We start from the raw sequence: 21785 nt of genomic DNA, 5'->3' as shown, positions 1-21785 counted from the left end.
GACCGCCGCGCCGAGGGTTTCTTCTTTTCATCTCAAGTCCTCGTCATCATTGCTCTATGCGCCGCGCCGTTCCAGGTCAAATTGCGTGTTTGGTTTCTCTCTTAACTCGACTAATTAAAGGTGCTGTCTCTTGTATCACCGAAAGGCGACAAAATTAGAAATTACTATGCTCTCAGGAAATGAGAGATATTTTGTAACCTTTTCTCGTCTGTAATTTTTTTTCTGAATCCGATTTTTTTAATACCTAAGTATATTTAAAAAAATTACAACATTTGCCGCCCCCTAAATTTGCCGCCATGGGCCGCGGCATGTGGCCATCCCCTAGATCCGGCCCTGCCTCTTTTTCCTTAACATCAATAAAGCTGTCACAAAATGAGGAACTCAAAGATCCAGTATAAGAAACCAATTTCTCAGGCTTTATTTGACTTGAACAAATATTTAGGAACAGGCCAAAGTTATCTTTTCGCAACGGAGCGTTGTTGTCCAGAAGACTTTATCTGCGTTCTGGAGGAGAAGGTGGAGATGGCGGTGGTGGAGGGGAGGGAGGCTTAGGTTTTGGCTTGGGTTTCGGCTTAGGTTTCGGCTTGGGTTTTTTGTGTCTTCTTGGTGAAAGAACTGATTTGAGAGGTACCCATTCAATCCTTCCTCCAGGTAATTTCGGCAATGCAGGCATATGCTGTAATAAATTATAAAAAATTGATCATGAAAAAATTTTCAATTTACAATCGGCAGTTTTGTTCCGCCAAACATAACGAATAATTGGATCGATTTTAGCAAAAATTAACCAGCGCAATCACAGTGTTTTCAAAATCGCGCAAGTTCATCTTTCCTTTAAAAATACTCAATATAAAGTACAGTATTAAAATTTACTCAATTATTTTCCTTTAAAATTGACAATTTTTTGGTAGGGAGCATCAACTAGGCATTTGCTACCTATTTTGAGAGATTTTTCAGATCGTTATGAAGAAGCAACATTTTTACAACACTGTATTGCGCTGGTTCCTTTTTGCTAAATGCGATCCAATTGACGGGAGGAAGTACTCAAAGGAAATGACGGAAAGTTCATTTGAGGGGCTTGGAGGACACGGCGCATGGGTGCAGTTCCATAGAGAAAAAAAAAGGAGGTGTTTGTATCTTGAGGTTTGTTTATCCTGTGACGTAAAGGTCGGTACAACCTGACCAGCGAAATCCGGAATTCGAAGTATGAAAAACGGACCATAATGTCTCATTTTTTTGCTTAAATCAACTTATGATATAATTTCAAGCACTTTTTATAGAATGACTTTTTCCATAAATTACACCATTTCCAAGAAAATCGATGATAAAAGTCGCTTGTGCCGACTTACGTCATCAAAAAAATTCCACGATGCCCGAAATGCAAACACCTCCTTTTTTTCTCTATGGTGCAGTTCTTGCTATTTCAAGAAATACGTGTTTACCTAAATTGTTTCAAAATTTCTTGCTGCCTTATGGCAGAAAGGAAGTTCAAACTCACTTTTTGATGCCTTAAAGTTGGATTTTAGTCGTGAATTTTTCACAGAACATACTTTCAAACTATAGTTTCAGTTATGTTCATGAATATCTCAATGTTTCCAAAAACTGCACTTTTGCGCCTTGTCCTCCAAGCCCCTCTTTTGTTATCAGTCCGAATGGAGCTCTCATGATGTGTTAAGCTTTGCCGCTCAATCCTCTTGTTTAAGTGGCCATTTTCATACATATTTACTTACAAAGCCGCCAAACTCTACGCTAACTTGACAAAACGCCTAGTAGCAACTATTCGTGCTTTGGATATGTCCGTATTGCATATTGAAAAAATGAAGGCGCTTCAATAATTCCTTGTCCTCGAATAATACGATGCGATGTGTGCGGCGCTCACAACATGATAAAAGGAAGGGGTCAGAGCCAAAGAGGTCTCATTCATTGCAACGTTGCAAAACTTCATTCGCCTGATTTTTGGTGTACATTCCTCGTGACTTGACGGAAATTTCCTGAAATTATTAAGATGTAGTAGACGCCATTCAAGTATGCACACATAGCATGGCAGAATGGGCCTGTTGCAAACTTTTGCTAGAGCAAAACTAAGAGTTGTTTCCTACAGATAATGCCTCAAAAATCACGATGAGCGCATCGGCAAAGTCTGAAATGCACTCATAACTTCACAATCTGCGTAAGAAATTTGCGGTTTTTTGAGCTTCCCGCTTCGAAAACGATACTACGGTACAGGTGAACATTTTGTTAGAGGAGTCGTTCCATTGGCGACAATACTCATCATGGCCGACGCCAGTCCGCCAAAACACGTGTGATGGGACGAGATAACACCTGAACAGGATTAAACCATATAACAATCGGCGTGTTTACGTTCATATTTTCCTCGCCCGCCTTAATTGACCTTGAACTCTCCTCGAATTACGCGAGGAACTGCGCAAGCGTCGGCCATGATGAATATTGCCGACGATGGAGCGACTCCTCTAACAAAATGTTCACCTGTGCAGTAGTATCGTTTTTGAAGCGGGAAGCTCAAAATAACGCAAATTTCTTACGCAGATTGTGAAGTTATGAGTGCATTTCAGACTTTGCCGATGCGCTCATCGTGATTTTTGAGGCATTATCTATAGGAAACAACTCTTCATTCTGCTCTAGCAAAGTTTGCAACAGGCCCATTGTCGGTATGCATTTTTTTTAATTCAGCTATGACTTACCAAATTCTGATTCATATACGATGTCGCGAGCTGCGTCAAACCTTGTCGCAGTAAGTTGAGTGGTATCAGGGGCGGCGGGACCCCTATATTCTTCATCAGGATTCCCCCCACGGTGTTCGCTACCGTCCCCCAAGCCGGAGCCTGAAATAAATTGAACAGACAACCAATCAGATGGACTGGAGCGGGAAAGTTGCGATTTCATTGTTATTCTATCGCGATAAAATCTCCAGGATTTTAACATTATCATCGATGAGGACGAAACTTGTGATTCCACTGCAATCGCAATGAATTGCAATGTATTGCGATTTTGGCTCCAATGATACAAGAAATTGCCATTTGTAAAATCGCAACCCCTCGCCATCGTTGTTATTAATTAAACATTGCATCTAATCTAGTTGCCACACTGGTAAAAAAAAAAAAAAAAAAAAAAAAAAAAAAAAAAAAAATAGAAGTGGAGCTGAATGTAATCCTCCGACGTCAAGTTGTGGACTACTTGTTGAAGTGAAGTATTCGTATATTCGTATGTAATTGATAAAAGTTCTGTGCACACCTGAGCTCAGGGCCCGATTACCGCACAGGCTGGCCAGAATGAAATTTGGGGCGCGAGCTTATCATACGGTTGTTTTCAGTTCGCCTTCAGCTGCGTCCGCAGCAATTGTTGCTACGAATATGTTGTGCGTGCTGATCTCAGTTCATTACATACATGACTGTCTGAAGGCGTTCTATGTGCGAAAGTGGAGCACCCTGTTGGAGTACAACGGAAGTGAAAATAAATGAATCGCTCAACTCCTACTTCGTTCATTCTCTGACAGATGGCGCTACTCATGCACATGAAACGCCTTCAGAGAGTCGAGTATGTAATGAGCTGAAATCAGCACGCACAACACATTCGTAACAACAATTGCTGCAGACGCAGTAGCAGGCGAATTGTTCCATTAACAAAAAGTACGATAGGAAGTCTGCATGCAACGAGAGGGTATGTATGAGATCGACATGAATCGGACGAAAAATAAAAACGTGAATCGATCGACGTGAACCGATCGACACCGATTCAATAGACATATGAAGAAGAAGAAGAAGAAAAAAAAACTTGATCAAAATCAGGGGAAAACTTGCATTTACTATAAACATTTCAAAATCCGATATTTCGAAAATATGAACAGCGCCAAGATTTTGATTTTTCGCGATTTTAAGTCTACGCGTACTATAGACTACCCTGCAAACAGTTTCAGGATACTTTTTTGTCGCATTTTTCTTTTTACATAAAGATCACTGTGTGAGGCAGACACGTGCGCCGTTTTATAAAATCTCTTTGATTTTGGGGCACTTTATATAGCCCATCGTGTCGCGAGGAATTTGTTTTGGAAACAGTCATGGCTGGTTCTTGAGGAAAATACATCCAAAAATTATGTTAAAAATTCTCTGTATTTATCATGTTTTGCTCAAAGAAAATTCTATGCTAAGTTGAAAAGGTCGGCCTACTTTACTTTAAGGGTACCATGGATAATGAAGCTGAGTTACCCATTTAAAAAAAAAGAGGAAAAAATTGACGTAGGCACCCATGACATTTCGAGCAAAGTTCGCTGAAGAGTATAAGTGACAAAATTGTAGACTGAATAAAGCTCGATTTTCTATCCTGTTATGAGCCTCTGTGTAATTTTTTAGAACTTAAATTAGAGCTTTGCTCGAAATTATGGAAGGAGACCACTTACTTATTCGTGACATCCTTTACTTATAATTCACCCTAATAAAATTTAAAGACCAAGTTTATACCAAGGAGGATACGCCGCAACGGTTGTTATCATTGCCGCAACGGTTAACACCCCTCCTCCTTCTGCTCTTAAGTATTGTAAGCCGTGTCCTGCACAATTCAGTAATCTTGTACTTTTTTTGTACAGCAAGAACTCATGGTGATGGTCCAAATTATTATACATAGCATTTCTTTAAATGCAAAACGCTCAGGAATATATCAATGAACAGGTAACGGAAAGTTGTTCTAAAGCTCTTACCTGAAGAGCTCTTCGGTAGTTTTTCTGAAAAGAGAGAGAAAAAAATGATCATTTTACAAGAAAAATTGGTCACAAAGTCATCATTTAGAAAAAAAAAAACACTAAGAAGTGGCCCGAACTGTATGTAACAAGGTGGAGAAATAGTGCTGGGTCCACACCATTTCGCGGGGAAAATAAAGCCAAGAAGTTCCAAAAATTAAAATTAGAGTCAAAATTATTATTTTTTTTTTTGCAGTTTGCATTGGAATATTAAGTTGGAGTCACGCCGAGAGATCTATAGGTACCGGTTTGGGCCTTTTTAGACCTCATCAGTAGATCACACTCGGCAGTGAACCCAACTTAACATGCCGCAAAATCCAAGACGGCATTAAAACGCCATCATGGATATATTATTTAGCATTCGCCATCATTTAGCATACTAACAAAATGCCGGATATTTCTGTAATTGAACAATGAGCGATCGTCGAATTCAAATCACATGATCGCGACAACTCTCACAAATCGATATTGCGTTCATGGAAGTTGATTTCAGTCATTAGTAAACACCCGGAAAATTTCAGAAATTTGTAAACTAATTAGACGCATTTTGAGGCTTCCGTGACGCAGATTTTCCATCAATATCTGCAGAAAAATTACGTTTCCTTTTTGAACTTTCAGCGAAAAAGACCTTTGAATCTTACTCATTCAAAAAGATCCTGAAAATTTTTAAAATTTTAATTCTATATGGACGCATTTTAAGGCTTCTGTAACGCAGATTTTTTGCAAATTAATGCAGAAAAATTACGTTTTTTTTACTTTAACACAAAATACTTTCGAATTGTTACATTCAACAAAGCTGGGAAATTTTCGAAATTTCAACTCTATTTGCACGGCTTTTCTGACGAAAATTTTAGGAATGAACACGGTGTTTTCATTTATGACCCTACATTAAAAGAGACAAATATCTTCGATGGTCTCAGACTTCTTCTTTTCTCGCACTTTCTCATCTTCTGTTTCCTCTTTCCTTCTCTCTTTTCCTCATTTTTTTGCTCTCGGGGGGGGGGGGGGGGGCTTGATCCCCCCAAGTCCCCCAAGCCCCCCAAGCCCCCCGCACTGGAAAAAAACCAAATTGGATCTAGAGTCCAGACTCTTAAAAACATCGACAAGAAAAAATACTCTTGATTCAATCAGATTTAAGCCTAATCAAGAACCAAGCCTCTTAATTTGAGCGGATTTCCTTTTGATTTAAGCTTAAATCTGATTGAATCAAGAGTCCTTTTTCTTGTCAATGTTTTCAAGAATCTGGACTCTAGATCCAATGTGTTTTTTTTCCAGTGCGACCACGTGCCTGGCGTACATTATCTATGTATATTGACTCATTCAAAGCTCTAACCGGGATGTAGCTGGCGATGGTCGAGAACCAATTATTGACTGGATTGGTGACCGACTGGACGTAGGTGGTGAGTTCGCCGGCGATGTTGAACTTGGCCAAGTCGTGGACCATAGGTGCGATCGACTTGATCTTCGAGATGACGCTGTGGAAGAACTTGACCAGAGGCGGCGGAATAGACTTATAGAGCTGGAAAAGGAACATCAAGTTGGATATCTGCTCCTTGTCCAAATTACGGAGCTCGTCCATCAGATTCGGCATCTCCTTGAACAAGGTCTGCAACTCGGGGTTGTTGTACATGGCGTTGGCCATTTCCGTTGCTGACGTCATCGAATTGGTGATCCCCGGCAAGGTGCCTTGCGCCAGGGTGGCCAGGGAGGCCATCGACCAGTAATCTGAAGCCGCTGGAGCTCGCCGTGAAAGGGAACTGTCCGCCGGTAAATTTTCGCAGTTTACATCTTGAGTTGCGCGCCATGATGAGGAGATGAGTACCTTCGGGGTGTGTAGATATAAACGTATGAGTGTTATGCTGTCGTGCTAAGGAAGAACGCCGTATGAACATTCTAGAATTGCCAAATTTCCTTCAATAAAATGTGTATTTTTGAGGGAAGATACACTGGGGAAAAAACACATTGGATCTAGAGTCCAGACTCTTGAAAACATTGACAAGAAAAAATACTCTTGATTCAATCGGATTTTTGCTTGAATCAAAACGAAATCCGCTCAAATTAAGAGGCTTGGCTCTTGATTTAAGCTAGATTCTGATTGAATCAAGAGTACTTTTTCTCGTTGATGTTTTTAAGAGTCTGGACTCTAGATCCGATGTGTTTTTTTTTTCCAGTGTATGCATGTTTTTCTTAAAATTTTCTGGGAATTTAGATGAAAATACGAACAAAATTACCTGAAAAATTCTAAGGAAAATATTCATAACTTTGCCAGGAAATTCGGTTTTTACCGAAGGAAATTTGGGAACGTCTGGAAGTTCATACGGCGTTTTTCCTTTAGCACGGCAGTACGGTAAAACAGTTTCGAGGGGTGGAAAACCAGAGTCGGGCTCACAGAAAAAAGGCATAGACTCCGCACATTATACGTTGGGTGCGGAAAGTAAGGATTCCAGGGTTCAAATTTTTTAAAAAAAAAATCAGGCGTACAATGCAATTTTTGTCAAAAAATACGAGAAATTTAAGCTGCTTTTAGACAATTTTAACATGTCGGCCCAAGGGTTCGCAGACCTTTGAGCGCGGAGTCGGTTGGTAATCGCCACCCCCGCCATACAGTGGAACGAGCTCGTAGAAGGGGTCAGACAAGACATTTTTGTCTAAAATTTCAAATTTGTAGGTTTATTTTGTCACGAATTCAATTTCAAGGGGTGTTCCTGCTAGGCAATGAAGATGTTGCATGTGTGAGGAATTTGTGATTTGACTAATGATTCTTGTGTAAAAGTTCGCGAGGAACACGATGGTGTTCCCCAACTCCCAAGCTCAAAAAAAGCTCTCAAGTTGAGGACAAAATAATGGAGGGGATATCCCACGCTATCCTAGGAGTCCACGCCTACATCAAGACAAACTCTCCATGCAAAGATAGGGAGCAAATACATTGACAGGGTTGCCGTGATTTCAGTTTTAGAATCCCCAAATAAGGTGGCAGCCCCGTCAATATTGTATTTTCTCCATATCCTTGCATGGAGGGAGAGTTTGTCTTGATGTAGAGGTGGACTCTCAGGATAGCGTGGGATATCCCCTCCATTTTGGCTTCAACTTGAGAGCTTTTTTCGAGCTTGGGAGTTGATTTCAGAGGAAACCAGTGGCACCATCGTGTTTCTCGCCAACTTTTACATGAGAATCAACAGTCAAATCGCAAATTCCTCACACATGCAACATCTCCATTTCACGATAAAATCAAAGGAGCCACTTTTAAACATATTTTTTTCATATTTTCGAAAATATAAGCTTTCAAAGTTTCCAAATTTTGTCCGATTTCTCCTATTGACTCGTTCCACAGTGCGCCAGATACGCCAAATTTTGAGCGTAGGTTGCGCGTACACCTCGCTGCAGCACAGTAAAAGCACAAAATGTAAAAGAAAAAATTAAAGTGCTTTGGAAATTATTAATTTTGACACGGAACCACCAATATTTAAAAAACACACATTTTATTATTATTCTCCTTTGATAAATTGATACATATTTTTTCCCATCAATTTAAATGAAAAACATCAACGCAGAGTGTGCAAACATTTCAAAATCATGAGTTAAAAAACGCTGACTATGCGAGTATAAATATTAAAGCCTAACAGAGCGGAGCGGCCGGCGTGCTGTCAGAGCGAGAGGCTCACTGGCGCCCACAAACCTAAGTGGATACTTCACGCATTGCACAATGCTTGAAGTATCCACTTAGGTTTGTAGGCGCCAATGCGCGTTTCGCGCTGGCCGCCGTGCGGCGGCGCCTGAAGCAATTATTTCACAACAGAGGTGTTGCACAGTATTATACGAAATCGAACGTTTTAAGAATGACAGGCATCCTTTAAAAGTACAGATTTTCCTCGCAAAATAACTCAAGATACTTATCGTACACAGAAAAAATCGAAGAGCCTTTAGCTGAGGCAAATATAGAGGTTTATCCGGTTCAGGTATAACAAGGTGGGAATTTCATGAAAGATAATTAAGTCCTGTTGCAATAAAGAGGTGTAGAGAGTTTCAGTGAATTTTGTCTCGTGGAATTGACGCTCCCCCATTTTTACCAAAACTCTCAACTATATATTATTCTCCGTTGGACCAAACAGACAAAACAAAAAAACAAGCAAACCCTCATTCTTCCAAGACATTATACATTTTCATCCAAAAACGTCGTGAGCAATTGTCTTTTGTATTTACATGTGGGCCAATTAACTTTGGGTCTCAACTCGCACGTGGACCAAAACTCCCGTGCCGAAAAAACGCGTGGACGTAAATTACTGGAAAAAACAGGTGCGCGGACAAAAAAATCGTTGACGAAATGTCCTACAACCTCTATATCTGTGGCCGATAATGGAAAACGTGTATATCTGAATACAGAGTTGCTAATCCTCACTTGATTTTAGTTTTTGAAAACAAAAATGCACAAATCGATGATGAAACTCCCAAACCACGTGTCTCGTTGAAATCGTGTCGTGTTTAAAAACTCTGCTCTAATTATATTTTGTTGAAAGAGAACACATCAATATCTTTCCTTGAATTTTTCACTGAGATCTCTTCGGACAGGGAAGAAAAATCACGGTTTCAAGTCACAAGTTTCAAGAATTGAAGTTGAGTGATTTTCTGTTTAAAAAATGAAGTGTCGCAGGAAGTCTGCAACGTCGCAAACCGAGTTACGTGGTCTGGTAATTTCACCATTGAAAAGTTTTTTTTTATAATGTATTTTCTCATGTAAAAATATTAACAGTAAATTTGAAGTAAATTTTTTGGTCATAGTTTTCTTTTTAAAAAAATTTAATGATCGTAGATTTATAAGCGTCGCAATTGAGGAAGGTACGCATTTTCGGACTCAAGCTATGGAGCCGCAGCAAACGCCACTGGGATTTTAAGTCAAAAAGTTCTTACCGCAGCGACGCACAAAAATCGAGGTATCCGTGAAAACATCGCATGGACTCTGTTCCTCTCTCCGGCCGGAGAAATGATTTGGTTTCAAAAACATGGGCTAAATTTTAATGTTTGTCCAGGTGTAAATGTTGACGTATTGCCTCTTTGTCTCGTCGGCCGAGGCGAGAGTAATGTGGTCCAGGCGAGAATTTGCATCGGAAAGTGTCGCTACTTTTCCTGCTTCAATGTCAGCCTCCCGGCGAAACTATGCTAACATCATTAAAAGTGAATTTGCTTTTCCGGGACCAGTAAAACCTCAGTTCCCCTTTCATGCAATGGTTATTTTGATTGTTCGAAAAAGATTGTCGCCAAAAAGACATTTTCTCCTTTTTTTGGAGGCTGGTAAGTTTTCTCATTTTTATTTTTTTAATCTCATTATGCTCATTTAAATATGGTTTTATGTTCCTTTTATATCTTGGGTATCTGAGAATAGAAAGGAGGTTCGTGTGCTCCCATGACTTCTCACTCGTAGATCTCAATTTATTTCTCGTAGAAAAAATAAATTAAGCACCTAAGGTCTGACAAATTGTGGTTATTAGGTAAAAGTATTTAATGTAAACCTTCCAGATTTGCGACAGAAGTTTAAGTCTCCAAAGCTCTGCTTATCGTGGGACCAGGATCTACTATCCGCACGCATTCACGCGAGTAGCATAGTGAAAAGAAAATTATGACAAAAAAGAAGAAAAAAAGAAATATTTTGAAGAAAATGTTGCAATTTTATGCAATCTAAGTACAATTTTTTTTACCATAAAATTACTATATTTTTAAATCATTTGAACATCAATTTGATTTTTAAACAAACAATAAAATGAGTTCCATTTATTAGCAAGTAGGTAATTTGCATTGCAAAAAAGCATGCGATTCGTTTCAATATAGGTATTACTCGTACTTACTGCAATAAATTTTAAAAAGTAGAGCTTCTCTCATTAGTGAGACATCAAACACACTAGATTGCCATACAAAAGCAATAATTTAAACATCATTGGCGATAAAGCCGACAAAGAATGCGTAAGCCAATATTTGCAGCGCGAGGATGCCGCTACTGCAGTTTTGACAGTTAAGGCCGTAGTCTAAGGGCGCTAAAGCCAGGATTGTATTTCGCAAACAAATAATTTTTGCAGAATTATTAAAAATTAAGAAGCAGGAGTAATTTAACTAAATTATAAACGGAACTCATCTACAGTATAATGCAAAACTATTTGGAAAATCTCGTCATGTAAATACAGAAGATTCGAAAACACCTTCAATTGAAGCGTCATACCTCACGGGTTCGGGAGAGTTCAAATAGCTGCATCCTCGCGCCTTAGTAAGGCATTGGAAGCTTAATATTGAAGTAGCGTCCCCGCGTTGTTTTTCTGTTTTCCTGTGCCGCCAGGATTGTATTTCGTAAGAAGATAGTTTTTGCAGAATAATTAAAAACTAAAGGGCAGGAGTAATTTAACTAAATAATAAGAATGGCGATGGGCAATGGGGGCAATGGCGAGTGGGCGTCGCAGAGCGCGAGGCGGCGCTATAAAAGCGACTTTATGTATGTATAAGAGGAACTCAAATCGACAATGTGATGCAAAACAATTTGGAAAGTCTCGTCATGTTCTTACAGAAGATTCGAAAACGCCTTCAATTGAAGCGTGATACCTCACGCGTTCCGGAGAGTTCAAATAGTTGTATCCCTACGCCTTAGCAAGGCGATGGAAGTTTAATATTGAAGTAGCGTCCCAGCGTTGTTTTTCGGTTTTGCTGTGCCAGGATTGTATTTCGCAAAAAGATAATTTTTGCAGAATAATTAAAAATTAAGAAGCAGGAATAATTTAACTAAATAACAAAAGGACTTTAAATCTACAATAAAATAGAGAAGACTAACGTGGTTTATGGGCGTGAAAGCGAGGGCTGTATTTCGCAAATGGATAGTGTTTGCAAAATAATTAGAAATTAAGGAGCAGGAGTAATTTAACTATATAATAAAAGGATCTCAAATATACAATAAAATGCAATGCAGTTTGGAAAATCACGTCATGTAAATACAGAAGATTGGAAAACGCCTTCAATTCAAGCGTGATACCTCACGCGTTCCGGAGAGTTCAAATAGTTGTATCCCTGCGCCTTAGCGAGGCGATGGAAGATAAATATTGAAGTAGCGTCCCCGCGTTGTTTTTCGGTTTTCCGATGCCGCTACTGTAGTTTCGACTGTTCGGGCTGTGGTTTCACGGCGCGAAAGCCAGGGTTGTATTTCGCAAATGGATAGTGTTTGCAAAATAATTAGAAATTAAGGAGCAGGAGTAATTTAACTATATAATAAAATGATCTCAAATATACAATATAATGCAATGCAGTTTGGAAAATCACGTCATGTTCTTACAGAAGATTCGAAAACGCCTTCAATTGAAGCGTGATACCTCACGCGTTCCGGAGAGTTCAAATAGTTGTATCCCTGCGCCTTAGCAAGGCAATGGAAGCTTAATATTGAAGTAGCGTCCCCGCGTTGTTTTTCGGTTTTCCGATGCCGCTATTGTAGTTTCGACCGTTCGGGCCGTAGTTGAAGGGCGCTAAATCGAGGGTTGTATTTCGCAAACGGATAGTTTTTGCAGAATAATTAAAAACTGAAGAGCAGGAGTAATTTAACTAAATAATAAAAGGAACTCATATCTACAATATAATGCAAAACTATTTGGAAAATATAGTCATGTAAAGACAGAAGATTCGAAAACGCCTTCAATTGAAGCGTGATACCTCACGCGTTCCGGAGAGTTCAAATATTTGTATCCTTCTGCTTTAGCAAGGCGATGGAAGTTTAATATTGAAGTAGTGTCCCCGTTTGGTTTTTCGGCTTTCCTGTGCCGAGACTGCAGTTTCGACCGATAAGGCCGGAGTTTAAGGGCCCTAAAGCCAGGATTGTATTTCGCAAAAAGATAATTTTTGCAGAATAATTAAAAATTAAGAAGCAGGAATAATTTAACTAAATAACAAAAGGACTTTAAATCTACAATAAAATAGAGAAGACTAACGTGGTTTATGGGCGTGAAAGCGAGGGCTGTATTTCGCAAATGGATAGTGTTTGCAAAATAATTAGAAATTAAGGAGCAGGAGTAATTTAACTATATAATAAAAGGATCTCAAATATACAATATAATGCAATGCAGTTTGGAAAATCACGTCATGTAAATACAGATGATTGGAAAACGCCTTCAATTCAAGCGTGATACCTCACGCGTTCCGGAGAGTTCAAATAGTTGTATCCCTGCGCCTTAACGAGGCGATGGAAGATAAATATTGAAGTAGCGTCCCCGCGTTGTTTTTCGGTTTTCCGATGCCGCTACTGTAGTTTCGATTGTTCGGGCTGTGGTTTCACGGCGCGAAAGCCAGGGTTGTATTTCGCAAATGGATAGTTTTTGCAGAATAATTAAAAATTAAGAAGCAGGAATAATTTAACTAATTAATAAAAGGACCTCAAATCGACAATATAATTAAAAACAAATTGGAAAATCTCGTCATGTAAATGCAGAATATTCGTAATCGCCTTCAATTGAAGCGTGATACCTCACGCGTTCCGGGGTGGTCCCGAAGGGGCCCCCGCGGCGAATTTTTTTCGAGTCATCGTTTTTTTCCCTTGATGTTGAAATTTTCTTATCCTTTTTAATCACTAAAAGGCCTGAATTCCTTCAAAATTTGTCTCTAAGAGACATGGAAGGTCGCCAAAATCATTTGTGACTAGGGGGCTGCGCCCCCTGGCCGCTCCACGGTCCAACCCCCCAGAGGCGCTTCGCGCCTAATAAGCAGATATCGTGAGATCGTTAAAAGATCATTGAGAGTTAGGGAAAACCCGGTTAGGTGACGGCGGGAAGCATGTAAGCGTGCTAGGCGGGAGGGGAGCGGGGATTGGAGGAGAAACCGGTTTGTGACATGATTAGCGTTACACCCTCAGCGTGACACCCTCTGCGTGACACCCTCAGCGTGACACGGCAACCCTTATGATTTTATAGTATAGAGTAAGATGAAGGGACCCCCGAAGAATCCTGGTAATGGGTTATTTAGAAGTTCAAGTACTGTAGAATCCAACTCCAATAATATCTACGTGTTTAAAAAGTGTGAAATTTTCAAATTTTACGGGGGGTGGGCCCCCGGACCTTCTTAAAGGGGCTCCCGAACGACAGGAGGGGCCCTTACATTGAGGTCTCCTCCTAACTTTTCGACTACCAGTCCGCCCCTGCAGCTAGATGTATAGTCAATTTGAAATTCGCCTGCAATTTCGCCGGTTAGGCAACGAACTTACATAAGAGCGGAAACACGAAAAACACACGTTTATCTCGCCCGATGAACTTTAACAGAGCACATACATTGATCTATTAAAGTTTATAATTAGTGTCTCTAGAAAATACGTACCTAAACCTAATGGTAGATACTTTGTCTATTTGAGGCTCGTCTTCTATCCAATTGCCGAGATAGCGAACATACCGGGAAGTACGAAAAGTTATCGGTTGGAAACACGGACGAATGTAAGTTGAGTCCCAATGCATTGGGGTCATTAGGGGAGAAGGTAAATTGAGTCTCGACTCCTAATTGGTGGTACGTAAATTGAGTCCCGGTAGCATTATCACTGTATGTGTGAGGATGGGAGAGTGTGCGTGAGAGGCAAGAAATGAAGTAAATGTTTTGTGAAGTTAAGTGATTGTAAAAAGCTTAGCACTCCCTCGCGCTCTACGACTCCTAACCTCCACTGCTCTCTTTCAAACCACAAATCTTGGGGGATTGAGCACCTCAACATTTCTGCTTCAATCCCGTCCCTCCAACCTTTCATTGGGCGCCCTCTGCGTCTTCTCCCAGGAGGAACCCAGTCAAGGACCTTCTTCGGCAACCTGTCTCCTGCCATTCTCTGGACATGACCATACCAGATGAGTTGTTTTGTAATTTTCTTGTTATTGCCTGACAAAAAAAAACTGATTACGTACGCAACAGCACTTCGGTTTGTCGTCAAGCGCTGTGAATATTTAGGTTTAAAGTTCCAACCGAAAGAAGTCTTTTTGGACTTCGAAGAAGGTTTACACAAAGCAGCTCGTTGAGTATGGCCGAATGTTAGACTTAAGGGATGTCGCTTTCATCTTGGACAGAGTTGGTGGCGCCACATACAAATGTGCGGCTTAGCGACCGTGTATAAAGACTCTCGATCTGAACTCAGCAATTATTTAAAATATTTATTCGACTTGTCATTTTTAAGTGAAGGAGATGTTGACGATGCCTTCGTATTTTTATTTATTTCCACTACTATTCACTGTTCACCAACGCAAATACAGTGGGACTCAATTTACCTATGGAGGATTAGTTGACGGGACTCGATTTACCTATGGGTGATTAATTGACGGGACTCAACTTACCCTCAAAAGATCGTTTGGGACTCAACTTACCTTTTCCCGGAAACACGCGTTGAACTCGCTGCAGGACCTTTGATTAAACAAGGCTGTACCAAAGCTTTTCATTTCCTTAACAGCCTCTGAGGGAAGTTTTTTAAATCCCCATCCCCCTGCCCCCCCCCCCTTCCCGACTGCTCCGTCGTGCAACGCAAAAGCGCCGTAAACGCCATTTTACATTTTTTTGAAACAATGCATCATAGCAGCAAAACTTGTGTACTTCGGGACAATGTTTTTACAGAATTCTATCGCACTAACTAACTAACAAGTCGCTTTTATAGCGCTTCTGTGCGCTCTGCGACACCCACCGCCACTGATAGCGATCCTGCCAGAGCTCCTCCGGCAGATCGCATCTCCTCATTTCCTGCCATATTCCCTCAATCCACAAATACATCGCATTCTTTCGCAAATACCATCAAAAACTTAACCTGAAAAGTTGAGGTGCATCGGTTAAGTTTTTGTGTGTTGGGTGCAGTTTTTATTTTATAAAGTGTTAAGTTCCAAAAATGAGAGAAAATCTTGATAGATTTACGGCGTTCTTGCTTAGGACAGAATCGCAGGCACTTAATCGTGTCTAGTTTTTTAACTTTTCTCCCGAGTATGAGCGACGCGACGCTTCGTTGGCAGCATCGGCGCGGAGCATAGCATGTTCACGCCTTGCACCATCGCGCCTTCAATTTTGCAGATGCAGCATGGACATCCATCAAGATCAAATAGTTGTATCATTGCGCCGTAGCAACGCCAGTCCTTTCGCCTGCTGTATTTCTGTAAAGTGGTGGTTACCAATTGCATTATTTGTGGTGTTGCTTCAAGGGCTACGTAAGCAACACACTCGAAGATAGAAGAGACGTAATCGGGCCTCGTTTTTTAAGTATTCTCCCAAAGATGAGCGACGTAGCGACACCTTTTTGGCTACATTGGCATGTAAGGAGCGGAGCATTGCAAGTTCACGCCTTGCACTATAGCGCCTTCAATTTTGCAGATACAACATGGGCATCCATAATGTTCAAATAGTTGTATCATTGCGCCTTAGCAACGCAAGTCCTTTCCCCTGCTGTATTCATGTGAAGTGTAGGTTGTCATTTGTATTATTTGAAGTGTTGCTTCAGGAACTAAAGGAATCACTTCATTCTCCATTGATCCTTTCAGTCCATCATTTTCTCTATCAATGTCGATGATCAGCCTGCTGTAAATGCTGTAATACCCCTCTCTCTGATTAGTTTATTAATTTAATATATAACAAGGAGCGGAGATCTTAAACACCACGATGGAGATACGTGGTGTCGGTCGCACTCTAGCCATCGATATACCAATGGACCACTAGACAAGGTACGAATTTCAGCATTCTAATACATGTTTCTTAACCAAAATTTCACGTAAAACACGATGCGCAAAACAAAAATTACCGCAATTAACTCCTTACGAAGATATTGAAAGATTCTTGATGCGTGAATTCAAACCACCCGCTCATGAAAACTCAAAGCTCTACGTGATTCACATCGCACGCTAAACGTTATCACGACAGTCTCTGCGATATAAAAACCTGGCAACCTCAATCTCGACGCTTTGGCTCAGCTTTAGCAAATTGTTAATCGTTTGAACAACACATGGTGGAAAATGAACATTACTCGATTGAGAAGCTTTCTGAAACCGTTGTAGTGCGCGATTTGACTCGCGTAGAGCTTTGAGTTTCTTGTGAGCGGGCAGTTCAAATTCCTCGTAACTAATGTGATATAAAAACGTTAATATCTTCGTTAGGAGTTGATTTTAGTAATTTTCGTTGTGTGAATCGTGTTTTACGTGAAATTCTAGTCAAGAAACATGTATCAGATTGCTTAAATTCGTACCTTGTCTAGTGGTCCATTGAGCCAAAGGGCGTCATGTGATTCTATTGGTGGACGCCGTCCATTTGAATCTCTCCTTCAATTTTCCCGCATAGTCAAGAAACATGCCGGGGAGAGTGAGAAGTTATCTATGAAGAAAACACGCATCTCTTTCGCTTTATGAGCCTCAATTCAACCCATTACCGATTTGGTAAAATTAGTGGTAGGTAAGGTCCATCTGAATTCCGCCCTCAATTTCGCTGAATAGACAACTAAGTAGAGCATGCATTCGAACACTATTAAACACATAGATCTTTGACAGATGCAGTCCGAGTTAGGAGCTTGAAGAACAAGGCTCATAGATGCAGTTTTTGAAAAAATTGAGATATTTGTGAACTCAACCAAAACTAGTTCGAACAGTATATTCTCTGAAGAATTCACAACCAAAATCCAGCTTTAAAGCCTCAAAAAGTGAGTATATAAACTTTCTTTCTGCCATAAGACTCCACTGTTGATCTTGAAACTTTAAACACGTATTTCTTGAAATAGCAAAAAACTGCACTTATGCGCCTTTTCTTTCAAGTCCCTCAATTTATATTCGCCTTCATTTTGCCGCATAGGCAACAAGCATGCTGAGGAGCGTGAATAATCATATTTCCGAAAATCACGCATAAATCTCGCTCCATAAACGTCGATGAAGCGCATAAAGTATGCGTAACCTATTGATATATCGTCAACTGGGTAGGTTTGCCCCTCGAATTTGCCATATAGGCCACAAACGTAACGTGGAGGTTTGATTTCCTCTCTGCTGAGCAGTTGAATTATATCAACAGTGAAAGTTTCCTCTATTCCTGGTCGCGAAGGTGGCTGCCGACCTATTTAACTGACCTTACCTCAAGAGCCTTGCGACTCGACAGCGCTGCGCACAACTTTTCAGACAGCTTGAAATAAATGGCATACTCCCCAGTTTCGTCCTTTGCCCAGGTTATTACGCACTTGGATCTTGTAGATGAGACAACACTCTCCAAATTAGAAATAGGCCGAATTTCTTGACCTCAAAAAACATTCCTCGATTAAGAAATATCTTGCTGTTTAAAGAGACGATTAGATTTTTTTCTGAGGCCGTAATAATAGTAGTTGTCAAAAGCGCTGAATGAACTTTTGAAACTCAGATTGAGCTCTTGATTTGTGCGACACGTAGTTACCTACACAATTGTCAAAATATATTAGAACGGCTCTCGCGTTTTCGCTCAACTATCATTTTCAAGGGGAAGATGTGTCGTAACTCGTACAATGGAAAAAGGCCGCATGAACAATCGAATGCTGCAAAATCTCCTGTGATAAAATACGAATTGTCTGGAAAACTTATGAATATTTTTCCTCAAATTTTCCAGGGGTTTTTGTACGTGATTTAATGTAAAGTATTTACAAATCTGAAAAATTTATGAAAAACACTTTGGGAAAAAATATTTTGTTGGGTGAAATTTGGCAACGTCTGAAGGCTCATAATGTCTTCTTTCTTCGGACGACAGTCAAAGAACTGGTATTAAGGGTCGTGTTCATGACCTTTAGTATTAGATGCCTAAGACTTTTATAGTACCGAAAGCCCCAAGTCGAGTCAAATAACCCGAATATGATTACATCGATTTGATAGTTTGAAAGTATTATCAGTGTTATTCGTATGTTTCTAAAGGGAAAATTTTTTTTTTTACTGGCTCTTTCTCATCATCTCCCCCCTTCTTCTCCCTTTTAAAGGGGAGAGGGAAAAGGAACGGACATAGAGACAAATATATGGACGAACGAAGGAGGGTCATAGCAAATGGATTCGGAAGATAAGTTAAAAAACGAGGTCGGATTACATCTTACCTATCTTCATTTGGCTGTGTTGCTCACTTGCCCCTAGAGACATCACTACGATGAGCTCGCTTAGTAATGTTTATTTCCAGAACTTTTGAAAACTAAAGAGTGCGCATAGTTCACAGGAATTGCCCCAATTTTTTTCAACAAAATTAACCTACGAGAGATGACATTGAACTTGCGTATTTTGAGCTCGATTTCGTGGGTTAATATTGTTTACAGAAAAAATCGGGGAAAATTCCTGTGAAAAATGCACACTCTCTAGTTTTCAAAAGTGCAGGAATTAAATATTATTAATAAAGCTCACTAAGACAAACGGAACCAACACAACATGAAAATAGAGCAAGGGAAAGGACGCGCGTTGATGACGGCGCAGAGATACAACTATTCGTACTTGACGGATGTCCGTGTCGCATACCAGCAAAATTGAAGGCGTGAGGCGTAAACTCGCGATGCTCCGCTATACGCTACCAATGATGTGTCGCTCAGTTTTGGGAGGAAAGTTTAAAAACACGGCACGAAAAGGTCTGTCCTACCTTCGACTGTATTGGCACTAGATTTGTTCTCTTTTTTTTCAATTTGACGTCTGCCTTTTTTTAAGGATGGATTGTAAAAACAGTGAGTGAAATGTTTCAATGTAGATTTTACAACAAAAAAATGCTACTCTAACCACATTGTAAACTAATTTAACCACGGGGGTGGTTAAAGTAGCATTTTTTTGCTGTAAAATCTACATTTAAACATTGCACTCACTGTTTTTAGCAATTGAATTTTTGAATCAGTAATTTAATTTTTTTCCGTGTGATCCATTTCAGAAGTTATACTATTCGAGTTTTGCAAAAATTGTCCTTTTTATAATGCTATGTTACGGATCTCCTCGAACCTCCCCTGAAACGGAACCATGTTTATTAAGACATGAGCCCTGAGACCCTTTAGAATATATGCATAACACGGCTCACGTCATAATGCACATGGTTCCGTTTGGCAGAAATACGTCCATTTGAAAATCGAATGTGATAACGATCCTAAATCCTAAAAAGTAAAAGTGCCGTCGTGATCGGAATACCACGGGCGGGAGAGTCTCCGTACAAAATTGGCGGGAAACTTTGCGGCTTGCTAACCTTGACGCCGATGAATACGGAAGTGAGCGGCCGGGCGCACGACCCAATTCTTTGCCAAACGTTGGCCCCACGTCCCTTTCCCTCTCTCCGTACAGAAATCTGATATTTTTTCCCGTTTTCCCTTTGTCGATTCGCACTCCGCTACGTTTCCGCGCTCTATCCTCTCGCGGTGATAAATCGCTGCTAATTTGTAAAACTTAAGTCGTTTCAATTTGTTTACAAATTCGCACGCGGGAGCCCCACAATAGGATGCGGCGTGCGGTCCGGAGACTGACAGCTCAGGGCATTGCCGGGGAACGCGGCTCGACTTGTTTGACTTAATGGAAAGAAGGCGTTCCGCAATTATTTATAGTCTCGCCAAAATTCAACTTCCTTCCCGTGTTCACTGTATTGTCATACTTTGTCTCGACGAGATGTGAATCAGAATGTCTGGAAAAGGAGAGGCTCGCCTCGTACGAGGACTTAAAGAAATGGTTTGAAACAAAACAGTCATGATATTTGAATCAGTGAGAACGAAAACACACCAACTCGGAAAAATGAATAGAATCAAGACACCAGTGGCGTGGCGTGCTTTGCGATGTATCGATTGATATGCCATTTAAACCTATGGAAAAAAATCGATAAACAGGGTGTTCGCAGCGAACACCTTAATAATCGATTCTTTACCATAGGTTTAAATGGCATAACAATCGATACATCGCAATTCACGCCACGCCACTGCAAGACACACGCGAAACCGAACAGTAAACGAAGAAATTAGTCTTAGAAAGATACTTTTGGTGCCGAAATACAAGCACTGCAGGGCATTTTAAAGGTCCAAGTTGGAACAGATGCGCTAACTTCAATGACTTTTATAAAAATTGACCGTCTCTTATGAAAAGTGAGCGATTTCGAGTTACCGAGTTGGTGTGTTTTCGAACTCATTGATTCATTTGTAACTAAAATATATAGTAGGAAAACTAAATCTAAAAAATCACAGGTCCTCTCGCTCTCTTTAGACAGCAGTATAGCAGTGGCGCCAGCTACATATTTACATTGCCAAGGCTGCATGAGTATAATACTATTAAGTCTCTTGCATCTTCGTTGCTCGCGTAGTTCTTGAAACAGCACAACAAATAATACAAATGGCAGCCGACACTTTACAGAAATAGAGCAAGGGAAAGGACTCGCCTTGCTACGGCGCAATGATACAACTATTTGAACTTGATGGATGCCCGTGCTGCATCTGCAAAACTGAAGGCGCGATGGCGCGCGGCGTGAACTTACAAAGTCCGCGCTGTACGCGCTACCAATGAGGTGTCGCTCAGATTCGGGAGATGCGTTTTAAAAAAAGAGGTTCGAATGCGTTTGAACTTTCAACTTAACGGGAACTAACAACTTAAAAGGAACTGTGATCGTTATCACAGTTCCTTTCAATTTCATTGATTTTCAATCAAACACAACAAATACATACGGCAAATTGATATCTTCATATCCATATATAGTGAGCTAGGATCGATTATCGCATGAATGGCGATATACATCGCAAACAAAGGTGCCTAGCAACGCATGCTTAGCAACCGTGGGCCCGTTCCTCTCCCCAATTTTACCATTTTTTGACCATAAAATCCCGAGATCACGACAAGGAGAAAATCGAAATAGCCAGTGTCACTCACCGAACCGGGGAGGACCGGTATACAAATTTTAGGGAAGATCGGTCGGTTTGACCCCCATTTCGTGAAAACCGTCAAAACCGACCTTTACTTTATATATAATATTTTTTCGAAGAGGAATAAGTCAACTTTATAGCTTGAAATCTATACAGAATATTCTACTGACTGAGAAGAAAAATCCAGGAAGTTTTCAAGTAAATACGTTGACTAGTTTTTCAAGGATAAAATAAAGCAGGGCTGAG

General features: G+C 40.4%; 1 protein-coding gene and 1 long non-coding RNA gene across 3 annotated transcripts in view; one reads left to right on the top strand and one right to left on the bottom strand.

The window, feature by feature from the left end:
* Positions 1–388: 388 nt before the first annotated feature.
* Positions 389–9804, bottom strand: LOC109035854 (uncharacterized). Its single transcript, XM_019049664.2, has 5 exons — positions 9653–9804; positions 6081–6569; positions 4709–4732; positions 2700–2840; positions 389–676 (listed from the first exon to the last, which is right to left on the bottom strand). The coding sequence occupies exons 1-5, from the start codon at positions 9689–9691 to the stop codon at positions 494–496; spliced, it is 876 nt and encodes a 291-aa protein (XP_018905209.2). The 5' UTR covers positions 9692–9804; the 3' UTR covers positions 389–493.
* Positions 9805–9829: 25 nt separating this feature from the next.
* Positions 9830–21785, top strand: part of LOC109035856 (uncharacterized) — a 17866-nt gene continuing 5910 nt past the window's right edge. Inside the window, exon 1 of one of the 2 annotated variants that reach the window (XR_011900255.1) lies at positions 9830–10033. This is a non-coding gene — a long non-coding RNA (uncharacterized lncRNA). The remainder of the gene's footprint in view (positions 10034–21785) is intronic. The other variant, XR_011900254.1, reaches the window with a different exon arrangement.

Source organism: Bemisia tabaci, chromosome 7 (assembly GCF_918797505.1).
Source record: "Bemisia tabaci chromosome 7, PGI_BMITA_v3".
NCBI classification, from domain to species: Eukaryota; Metazoa; Arthropoda; class Insecta; order Hemiptera; family Aleyrodidae; genus Bemisia; species Bemisia tabaci.
The sequence above is the reverse complement of the archived record's forward strand: the minus strand, read 5'-3'. Positions and strand labels throughout refer to the sequence as shown.